Genomic DNA, 12,138 nt, shown 5'->3' on the forward strand with positions numbered 1-12,138 from the left:
AATGCATGTATCTAGTAGCGTGTGGTGAGCTAGATACCATGCTCGTCTGCGTAGGGCTATGGATTGGAACACAAAGTTTATAAAACGTAGACTTTTAGATTCCTTCGACATAACAACACTAATCCACTAACTGTAGCATTTAGTTTAATGAGCATGTTAAATACCGTTCTGCGACTCCCACATTTATGTTATAACATCTATTTTAGCGTATGATTGTATTTATCACAGGTACGTACGGGTTTGTAATGGATTTAAATAGTAATTCAAAATTCATGTTGCGTACGTAAACATGACGACTATAATTAGCTGTTAATGATTCAATCTCATGAATAACGAAATATATTAAAAAATCCGAAAAAAAATCAAATCCCTTGCACTTATAATTTTAAATAAATTCAGTATACGCGAGTAAAAGCAATGTTATACTCTGTCCATTATATTATTTGCTTTCAGACAGCTCCACGCCTATGAAGGATTGTATTGTCTATGTTGAAATGTCATACAAATAATTATTGTACTTCATGGACAGGCCCCGCCCACTTAGTGATGTCTACACAGAATTATTCAATGATGGGTCGATAGATTATAATAATCGATAGAAATACTCTGTAAAATATATCCGATACAGAAAAACTCTTCTATTATGTTATGTAATTTAAACATAAAGACAAACAAATTGTAAGACAGAAACCAATAAATAATAAAATATTAGTTTAGTTTAGTTTTAACCACAGTTTTAACATAAAATGCATAGATATTATGTGGTCTTATTATCACATATCTTATAAGTACGTTTACGTTGTAATTATTATTTACGTACCTGATTCGATTTATGATAATATTTTGAATTTATAATCGGAATGGTATGACAATCGATAATCTTTTGGACATCACTTCTGGTATCACCTGTCGAGCTATCAAAAAGCAATTCTTATAGTGGACAGACTATAAATACTGAGCTAAGTACACGTGAGGTGGGTCGCAGAGCGGTGTGGGAGGGGTGTGCTAACAGAGGTGTGTGTGTGTGTGGCAGGAAGGCGGCTGGGCGCAGCACTTCGCCTTCACGTAGTGGCGCCCGCGGCACCGACTGCTGTAAATTGTAAAATTGTACCTAGCTCCTGGATCCAGTGTAAGATGTTACCGTCTAGTGCTAAGTGTTATTGACTCTGTATAAAGATAATCAATTTTTACACGAAACATCGAATTGTAATTTACGTTAAGCTTTGTGCCGTTTTGTATAAATTGAGTGTGAACGCCCTTCGCTCGACTCGAACGGAAGTGTTGTCGTTTTTATAAAGCACCTCGATGATTGGGAACCGATAGTTTGTATTATTTATGCCTCTAAAATTGATTTAGAGGCACAAAATATTTCATGGGACATTTTAGTAAAATAAAATCAATATCACAAGGAGGTTAAGAGTTTTACCGTGGACCGAATCTTTACTATAAGCTTTATGCATTAGCGCCCCGCGAGGCTTCGAGGGAATTGTGAATATTGTGATATATTACCATTTACCATGTACGAGTGTCAAGATGTTCTTGGAGTTGTTATCCTCATAAGTACCTTTATCGTGTCACTTTGTATCGCTAAGTCATATCTATAAAACTATTTATCGACTCGCCTAATTTAACGATAAGGTTATTGACTATTGTGAATGTATCTTTCTTTAAAATGAATGTTATATTCGAATTTTAGCATAAATTAATAATATGTAAATAATATCATCAGTGAGTGCGCGCCAAATTACTAAACAAATGTTTCATTAGCAGGGCAATAGATTGAAATTATTTAAGCATAATAATAATATATCGAAGGAAACTATGTAAAACAATAAATAGAGTGGCCAGTAGTGGCAGCCCGTTGTGCAGTATGCCGCGCGCGCTCTCTGCTTGTGAAGGGGGCGAGGGTGCGCTCTTCGGGTCTCTCTCTACTTACATATCATTTCCTACTTCTGTCACAGCATTTCTCCCGTGTTTTGTGAATATACTTTCTAGAGTAGTGGTCTCGAGAAAGCGCCCTCCCCCGCCCTGTACATAATGTGTCCCGCGCGCTCCGTCCGCACTCCTACTATGTTAATGTTAAATCGTGCATATTCACTCGTGTCCTATCTCTCTCGATGTATTTCTTCTAAGGTATCGTCTTTATCATAAACGTTAAACTTAAGTATTACTAACGAAAGGAATGTACAAATTGAATCGCCTAGGCTAAGATAAGTGGTGAATGCCGCGTGTGACTGCCTGAGGAAAGTGTAACTATGGCTCGAGCGTGTGATCGCTCCGTCGCGCCGGTCCACTTCCCTTTTGTTCGTCTCGTTTAGTGTAAGTGTATGTATTAGAGTAAGGAGTTTAGTTTTTTTATGAAATCGAAAGTTGTCATTTGTACCATAACCTCGAGAGCGAATAAAATATTGTTGTTCACAAATTATTTTCAAGGAAAATAAATATTTGCATGCCGTGCATATTTGTCTTTTTCTTCCGACCTGTCTTATTTCTCGTTTCGCTTCTCTTCGAGATGTGACGAGCGCTCGCCGTCTCTGGCATGGTGGGCGATGGCACGTTAGCCCGAACGTATGAGCATGTTACTGTTCTCTGAGTCCAAAATTTTCAAGCTTCACAAGTAATTTCAAAAGGATTCTAGATATATCAATATTCTGCTTACATCGTTAAAGTGAATACGTAGAGCATAGTGGGCAGCCGCGACCAATGCAATGCACCAAGAGAATCGACGTTTATTAGTGTGTATTTCGCAGGGTCCGCCCGGCCTGGACGGTATGAAGGTCAGTATTGGGTGTAATTAATTATATTTAATTGAATATTAATCAGATTTAAGTAATTAAACGGTTGTCGACAGGGTGCACAGGGAGAGCCGGGCGGCAAGGGCGAGCGCGGTGACCCGGGACTTCCCGTACGTTTACATTATTCAATTTTGGTTTTTCTTCCGCGCAGGATTGCTAAAATTATCCGAGCGTTATAAAACTGCCGTCCGTCGGTTAAGACCGGTCATCATTTTCTCAATACAGAACATACGTAGTTAACCGTTTTTAAATACATAATATATTCGGTCGTTAAAAATTAAGGATATCATTCAAGAGCTTATTCATTTCAGGGAACGGACGGAATCCCCGGGACGGAGGTCAGTCGGAGCGGACGATATCACTGTATACGACCTGAATTACTCTCTTTATATAAAACGATTAATCAATTTAACTTTAACCATATAGGGGCCGAAGGGTGAAAAAGGTTACAAAGGAGAACCGGTGAGCAATCTCAATGTTGATATTATTATTCTCTCTTTTCTTCTCTTTCGGCACAAGGTAAAACGCTAACTTTCTGAGACACTCGGACACATCGCACGTGCACTAACACTAACGCACACAAGCACCCCGACACTGCATCGTTTCCCCGGCAACACCCCAGTAACGCCCGTCCGCTCCGCAGGGGCCGAGCGGCAAGCGCGGGCGCAAGGGCGACAAGGGCGAGCGCGGCGAGCAGGGCGTGCCCGGCCTCGACGCGCCCTGCCCGCTGGGGCCCGACGGCCTGCCGCTGCCCGGCTGCGGCTGGCGGCCCTCCAAGGTACGTGCAACCTGTGGCCGCACAGTGTGGCGAACTCACTCGGGAAACCTAATACCTAATGTTTTATAATTCCGAATGGGGTTTTACCTTACTGTTGTGAAAACAGAGGTATTTTGTATTTTTGTATAATATTAATATAATTATGGTATTATCGAGCAGCATGATTTATGCGTTCCGCCCTACTAACTGAGAAACTTTATAACGCTAACTCGCACGCTTCATAACGCTACCGCCCCCTCCGTCTGCCGCTCTTCCGATTCGACGGGTACATAATCGCAGACGGCAATAATAATAATATCGAATCACTATCTCGATTATATATAATTGTCGAACGTCGATGCATCGACAAAAAAGTGAAAAGTCCCCCGAAGGCCGTGGCACAGAATGCGAAGAGCGGTAGGTCGGGACGCACGAGGGTAGGCGGAAGGAGTGGCGGGCAGTAGCGGGTGGTAGTTGTCGGTGTGGCAGGAGGCGGCGCGCGAGGAGCGGCCGGACGGCTCGCACGAGGACGCGGACGGCGAGGCGGAGGACGCGGACGAGCCGGGCGAGTACGACACGCGCGACGACGAGCTGGAGCACGCGCGCGACTACGAGGACTACCCCGACGGGCCCCTCGACCCGCGCCGCGACTGAGCGCAGGTTCGCTGGCGTCCACCGTCGCCACACACTTTTATTTATCACGAGCTCGTATTCGATTGACTTTTGTGCGGCGATTGGAATGCTGAAATCCCGCCGAACGCCCGCTCCCTAAGTGGGTAAGTATAAAAATATTGATCGGTGTCGTAGTCGACCGAATGGGTTTTCTATATTAACTTCTAATTACTAACCATCGATATCGGATATCTTATATGGCAGGGGTTCCCAAACTGTGCGCCGTAGGAAGTGTAGAGGGGCGCCGTGAATCGATCTGCTTATATTCGCGAGTACCTTTTTAGAGCGCTCGAATCGGTAAGAAACATAAAAATGAAAATAAAGCGTCGTAAAATGACATACAAGATTTTAAATTTGATACGACGATAGGTACCTACTACCTACTTACGTCGTACCTTTATCGTGTTTTTTTTTTTTTTAGATTTTCTGCGTGGGTAGGGCGCCGCGACAAAAACTTAACATGAAACTGCGCCGCGAGCTGAAAAAGATTGGGAACCCCTTTTATAACGGGTTTTTCAATAAGCACAGGTAGATATTATTTTCTGCCTGTGGTGGCTACCTCCTGTGAGTGACATACTATATCAAAAATATATTTTAATGTTCAGCAACTTATGCCATTTTACTATGCCAAGTTACACGAAAAAATTCAGGCACAAATGATAAAACTTTATGATCAAAATAAGTGTCTGTATGTACATTTTTTGAGTCAATTTCACAGAAGTGGTGAGATCTGGTTGAATTTTATCGATGGCCTGTGTTAAATATGCATTTACAGCATCAGTCGATTGTGGATTACCTCTTTAGATCTGGAACTTCAATGTGTAACAACCTGATAATCGCTAATTTGAAAGTTGAAACGTAAGTTCTTAGGCACGGCAAGAAATCACCTGCCTCAAGTTTTGCTATACATATCCATGGACTACGGCGATATTCTCCGCCATTCTAGCATTTCTTGAACGTTCAGGTATTGGCTTATAATAATAAGCCAATACATGGGGATATTGTAATCGTAAAATTTTATAATGTGTGCCTACTTGCCATAGTAAAATGGCATAATTGGCTTAACATTTCAAATATTTTTTTTATAGATGTCACTCACAGGAAGTGGCCACGACAGGCCGAAAACATCTACCCGTGCTTAATGAAAGACCCTTTATATGTGAGGTAATAATATATTATGTGGGTACTGAGTAACTACATATATAGTATAATAAATTACTATTGTATAGTTTTTATTTTGACTCAAAGAGACATACCTAACGATATCGGTCGCGATACGATAAGACTGAGCATACGATGTGCGGGCAGGACGCGATGCTGGCGTGGGTGCGGCGCCGCCTGGAGCTGGACCGCGGGGACAACGAGCTGCGCGCCGGCCGCCTGGCCTGACCGGCCGCCTGGCTGACCGGCCGCCTGGCTGACCGGCCGCCTGGCTGACCGGCCGCCTGGCTGACCGGCCGCCTGGCTGACCGGCCGCCTGGCTGACCGGCCGCCTGGCTGACCGGCCGCCGGGCTGACCGGCCGCCTGGCTGACCGGCCGCCTGGCCTGACCGCGCCACCCCGTCCTCTGCGCGACCGTCTACTGCTTCCACTGTAATTGCCAACTTAAAATCATTATTTAATTAAATAGCTTTATCTATCATCCGAGATTAAATTATTACATATACCTATGTTTTCTGTTAAGTTATACAAAACTATATTTTCGGGTTAAAGTAAATATATTATCTACATTAGTCTACTGCTACTGTTCTAGTGCTTGTATAGTTAAAACCTGTATATTATGACTAGGTAACATCTTCTGTGAGATATATCGAAGATATTATAATTTGGGAAGAAATACGTGGAAATAGGCAGATGAACAAAAAAAATCGTTCTCCCAGCGCATTTTTTGCCTCCAAACATAAACAATTAACGAGTAAATAACTTGTGCTGTAACATATAATAAATAATCATATAATAAGTAAGATAATTTTCATACCTTTGCATTTACTATAAGATAGTTATAAGCGAATTTAGTGTACAAACCGAAACGGAATTATTAGGGCGGCCGTACACGGACCGCTTCAAGCAGTTGAGACCGACGCGACGGCTTGAAGCCGCGACCGTGCTGTGAACTATGGACATTCATTCACTGCCGTACACGGACTGCAGCTGGAGCCGTCGCTAGCGCTTCCAGCCATCAACTGCGCGGTTTGTAGTGACAGCTCGAGCAGTCAACGACCGACCGCTCGAGCCGTCACAAATAAACCATAATTCCCATTAGTTAGGAGTATGTAATTACCAATATCTTGTGTGGTATCGTTCGTTCGTCTCGTTGCAATGCCCTGTCACGGCGTATTTGTAAAGTTTAATGTAGTTGTAATATTTGGAAAGTTTATACGTGTCGATGTTCGTTAGAGTCGTGAATATATTTTGTACTATAGATAGCAAAAAACTGAACTACAACAAGCGAGTTACCGCAGCATTAGTCCGTTAGCGCCCGTAGCGAAGCAGCCGAGCTGTGCGCGGCGTGCCGGCCGCCCGCCGCCCGCTGGCGCCGCGCGGCTCACTGACTTCACCCAGCTACCCGCTTGTAGAACTAACACATTTGTAAATATCCATTTCATATTAAGATATACCTAACTAATAAGACTATGATATATTATTATATTTTTTTAAAGAATTGTGGACTGTATATAAGAAGTTTTTATTTATAAAAAGCTACTTGTATAATTTAATGATTGTAATTATAAGTTAATACAGACAGTAATTAAATAATGCTAAGTAAGATAATAATTAGATTGTTGCTGTAAATAATAATTCTTAATTTCCATAAACTCGTGTCGGAATCCAAGATCTATTCAAGTCTTATTCAAGTAGTGGTTATGACGGGGTTTTATTTGTAATTTTATTTAGATTTAGATATTACTCGGATTTTAAAAATAGACAAACTAAATAATAACTATATCGAATGATACAATTGTTTCAGATCTTTATTTGTTTTTACATTTCAGAATTAAGTTTCTATAGGAGGTACCTAAACTCAAAAATACTATCTACTAGTATAATGCAAACCCCATTCTATATTATTATCTAGTTACTTATACTTTGAAAAAAAAAATATATTTAGTCTTAGGGCCGATTTTTCAATGCTGGGATAAAACTTATTTGTCGAATAATGTATAAAACTACCATTTTAAAAACGTATTCTAATTCGCCGTGTTTGACAGTTTACGTGACATTTTAATATTATCGTGTAATACTTTATTGGACGGATAAGTTTTATCCAAGCATTGAAAAATCGGCCCTTAATCTAATTAATTTAAACAGATGTTTTGTAAATAGTTATGCTCGTTAAATGTATAAATTTCAAATACTAAGTATATGAATGTTTATTTAAGAATAAAAGCAGTGATTTTTTTAATTTTTGTTTTATTTTTTATACCTATTAATACAATGAAAATTATACAGATGATATCAGTGAGATGAAAGATTTTCAATGTTGGATTTTATTTAAAAAAATCTACGAAGTCGAAGTTACGAGGCGGACAACTGTTGGCTAGATGACATCCCGCTTTGGAAGAATTAGTAAAATAGTCCCGCAAAATGTTAGATGTAGACCGGACTCTCAGTGGAGTTTCGTTTGCAAAAATCGCGGACCTAAATCTGACTTCTGATATATATTGTATAGATCCCAGACATCCTATAGACAGATGTTGCCAACCAGTTTTGTGGTCCCCCTGCCCGCACCCCGGTAATTAAATATGGCATACAAAGAAAAAAATAAAAATTTCCAAAACATGCCGTGTGGGTTATCAAATGAAAGAGCTTATTGAGTAGATCACGAATATATAGCATACTATATACATTTCTTACACTTTCTCTAAGATTTTTTAGAAAATTTACGAAAATGGTCCATTTTTGAGTTAACTTTAAACCACTATAGATTGAAAACTCATGAATATATTTTTTAAATTATTATTTTAAATAATTAACAATAGTCCATTGTTTACGATTCAATATTTCGTACAGTGAAATAGTTGCATGGGGGAGTGGGGGGAGCATTCAAAGATGGCGAGTATATTTTCAAGTTCATATAGTATATATATAGTTATTTTCATCAAATCCACCACATAGCTCACTTATATTATATTACGAACTATTGAATCATAAACAATGGACTATTTTTAATTATTTAAAATAATAATTTAAAAAATATATTCATGAGTTTTCAATCTATAGTGGTTTAAAGTTAACTCAAAAATGGACCATTTTCGTAAATTTTCTAAAAAATCTTAGAGAAAGTGTAAGAAATGTATATAGTATGCTATATATTCGTGATCTACTCAATAAGTTCTTTCATTTGATACCCCACACGGCATGTTTTGGAAATTTTTATTTTTTTCTTTGTATGCCATATTTAATTACCGGGGTGCGGGCAGGGGGACCACAAAACTGGTTGGCAACATCTGTCTATAGGATGTCTGGGACCTATACAATATATATCAGAAGTCAGATTTAGGTCCGCTATTTTTGCAAACGAATATCTCCTTGGAGCCTGCTCTAATGCGTCCCGCATGTCAAATTATGAAAACTAAAAGCGAGTGAAATGTTCTTAATTTTTTTTGTTCCACTTTCGGCTGGTGAAACTGCAATGTCGTCTCCGAGCGGGGCCATTTATTGCGAAATATGTGCCACGGGCGAAGCCGGGGCGGACCTCTAGCATAATATTATAAATGCGAAAGTGTGTTTATTCGTTTTAATGTGACATGGCCATAGGTAACTTTTGACAGCGGTGAAACGACTCATATAGGTCGCGTCATGTAAAAAGAACACTGGCGGTTAAGCTGCGCATTGGCGATTTATTGGTCTATTTGGTGTTATGAGGTGGTATAAGAATAACAAATATGTAGTTGCGAAGCCACGACTCGAGAGCCTACTTCAAAAATAAAATAAGCAGCAAATAACTTTCGTGCTAAATTCGATACATGCCAAAACATACCCCAGCACTTTCATCCAGCGTTATTTTTACATGATTCGCGTTATACTAATGCGAATTTAACATCAGGGGAATCCGCGGGCATAGAAAAATATATGAATACTAGCTTACCGCCCGCGGCTTCGCCCGCTTTGCCTTCCTCTTGAATAACTCTATCTATTAAAAAAAACCGCATCAAAATCTGTTGCGTAGTTTTAAAGATTTAAGCATACAAAGGGACATAGGGACAGAGAAAGCGACTTTGAAGGGTTTATTGCCGGTAACAATATTATGTATGATAATAATTAATAATTCATAAAAAAGTATTTTATACATTTCTTAAAAAGCTTCGATATTGTATACAATAATACAATTCATTAATTATTGATTATTATTCAAATTGTTGTAAAATAGTCACACTTTTTTAAGTTGGTTGAATACACTAACATACTTATCAGGATCGTACCTACTAATAAAAATAACAAAATGAATTTTTTAAGTTCCCAGTAATCTTCTAAAATCAATTTCAATAAAAATAATATCAAGTATGAAGAATGGAATGCGCTATGTTTACGTGAGCGTGTTGTTCCCGCGCACCACGTTGCGACGTTAGATACCTAAATATGAGTAACGCAGATTTGTGACAGCGTCCTTAAGTTCTCTTCTGAATTACTTCTGAGAAACACGAAATATAAGGTTATTTATTATGCATACCATGTTTAAATATAAATTTGTAGTTGAATCGTTTCTATCGCCTTAAATACGTATTTTATCACAATTTTTTAATGACTTATCGAAATTTTCATGACTTATAGAAATTTTCTCCACAAGGAGAAATTTTCCTGACGTATAGAAATTCTCCTGTCTTAGCGAAATTTTCCCGACTTATGGATTTTTCCTGACTTATAGAAATTTTTGCGGCAAAGAGAAATTTTCCTCACGTATAGAAATTTTCCTGGCTTATAGAATTTTTCCTGACGTAAAGAAATTTTCCTGGCGTATATAATTTTTCCTGACTAATACAAATTTTCCTGACGTATATAAATTTTCCTGGCTTATATAAATTTTCCTGGCGTATAGAAATTTTCCCCACAAAGAGAAATTTTCCTGGCGTATATAATTTTTCCTGCCTTATACAAATTTTCCTGACGTATATAAATATTCCTGGCTTATATAAATTTTCCTGGCGTATAGAAATTTTCCGGACTTATGGAAATTTTCCTGTCTTAAATTTTCCTTTATTATGGAAATTTTCCTGGTGAATAGAAATTTTCCTGGCTTATAAACATTTTCCTGACTTAAACAACTTTTTTATAAGAGTGGGCAAACGGGCTTGTGGAGCGCCTGATCTTAAGCGAGTCCACCGCCCATATTCATCTACAGGGGCTTCTGCAGATGCGTTGCCGACTTTTTGAGGTGGAGGTACACTCTCTTCTTGAAGTCACTCAAGTTGTAGCCATTAGGAAATGTCGCCGGAAAATTTTCCTTATCTATATAAATTTTCCTGACGTATAGAAATTTTCCTTGTTTATAGAAATTTTGCTTTCTTATGGAAATTTTCCAGCTTATAGAAATTTTCCCGACTTATGGAAATTTTCCTGACTTATAGAAATTTTTCCTGACTTATCGTAATTTTTCTGTCAGTCGAAATTTCCCTAACTACTGTTAAAATCATATTTCTAATCTTCCTAAAATTGGAAATTTTTACGACTGATTAAAGTAAACCACCCACCTATTCCCACCCACATCCCGTACGCTATGCTCTCTATCCACAGGCCGCGCGTGCGCAGATGGCTCAGTATCTGCATAGCTAGCGAACGTATAAACTCGCCTGGTCGTTGGGCGTTCATGAACAATATCATCATCATCATTTTTATTGAAAACAATATTCATATATTTTTCTTTGCCCGCTGATTCCCCTGATGTTAAATTCGCATTAGTATGAGTCGTTTCACCGCTGTCAAAAGTTACCCATGGCCATGTCACATTAAGGGCCGATTTTTCAATGCTTGGATAAAACTTATCCGTCCAATAAAGTATTACACGATAATATTAAAATGTCACGTAAACTGTCAAACACGGCGAATTAGAATACGTTTTTAAAATGGTAGTTTTATACATTATTCGACAAATAAGTTTTATCCCAGCATTGAAAAATCGGCCCTAAAAAGAATAAACAGTAAACACACTTTCGCATTTATAATATTACTAGAGGTCCGCCCCGGCTTCGCCCGTGTATTTCGCAATAAAAGGTGGCCTATGTCCTTTCTCGGGTATCAAAATATATCCATACCAAATTTCATGCAAATTGGTTCAGTAGTTTAGGCGTGATTGAGTAACAGACAGACAGAGTTACTTTTGCATTTATAATATTAGTATGGATTTCATAGTCGTATAATCTCCAAAACCCTTAAGCTGCGTACGGATTGCGCGTACCCTGGTACGCGTTCTCAGTTTACACGTATCCGGAACGCCTAGTTCCGTATAGAAAGTAACCTGCAGCTACGCGTTCACTCTTGGGGTACGCGTACCGCGTGAGCCAACTCGAGCGCGAGTCGATCGTCAGTCGGTTTTTGGTCGCGCGTCAAAGAGAACTCGCGCGGCCGGCTACGCTACAATTGGACGGCAAAATGAATAAACACGCGTGTTCTTCGAGTTTTAATAATGAAAATATTATCAGATTGATTCAACTTTATGAATTTCACCGGGTCATGTGGGATAGCACACTAAATGATTATCGAAATAACGATTTTCGCCAATATGCATGGAAGGCAATTTCAAATGAACTGAAAATTCTGAGTCATGGCGAATGACTGGGGCTCGCGGAGCGTTTTGGATCGATTGACCTCGCGTACAGGTTCGCGGCGGTCCGTACAAGAGCTGTACGCGTATCCAATGTACGCGTGGACAGTGTTTCTCCACTACGCGTAACACAGGAACGCGCTATCCGTACGCAG

At 39.3% G+C, this 12,138-nt stretch overlaps 1 protein-coding gene across 4 annotated transcripts in view; it reads left to right on the forward strand.

Annotated features, from left to right (window-relative positions):
- The window catches only part of LOC149488683 (uncharacterized), a 193,622-nt gene extending 185,995 nt beyond the window's left edge, over positions 1–7,627 (forward strand). Inside the window, exons 17-22 of one of the 4 annotated variants that reach the window (XM_089695121.1) lie at positions 2,751–2,777; positions 2,852–2,905; positions 3,107–3,133; positions 3,222–3,257; positions 3,439–3,573; positions 5,533–7,627. In XM_089695121.1, coding sequence (XP_089551247.1) covers positions 2,751–2,777; positions 2,852–2,905; positions 3,107–3,133; positions 3,222–3,257; positions 3,439–3,573; positions 5,533–5,613 — 360 coding nt within the window. In that variant the 3' untranslated portion in view covers positions 5,614–7,627. The other 3 variants (XM_089695122.1, XM_089695123.1, XM_089695125.1) reach the window with 3 other exon arrangements.
- Positions 7,628–12,138: the final 4,511 nt, after the last annotated feature.

This window comes from Colias philodice, chromosome 5, assembly GCF_061535455.1.
Source record: "Colias philodice isolate Cphi_HAF_F1 chromosome 5, ilColPhil1 Martin Lab GWU primary, whole genome shotgun sequence".
Lineage (NCBI taxonomy): Eukaryota > Metazoa > Arthropoda > Insecta > Lepidoptera > Pieridae > Colias > Colias philodice.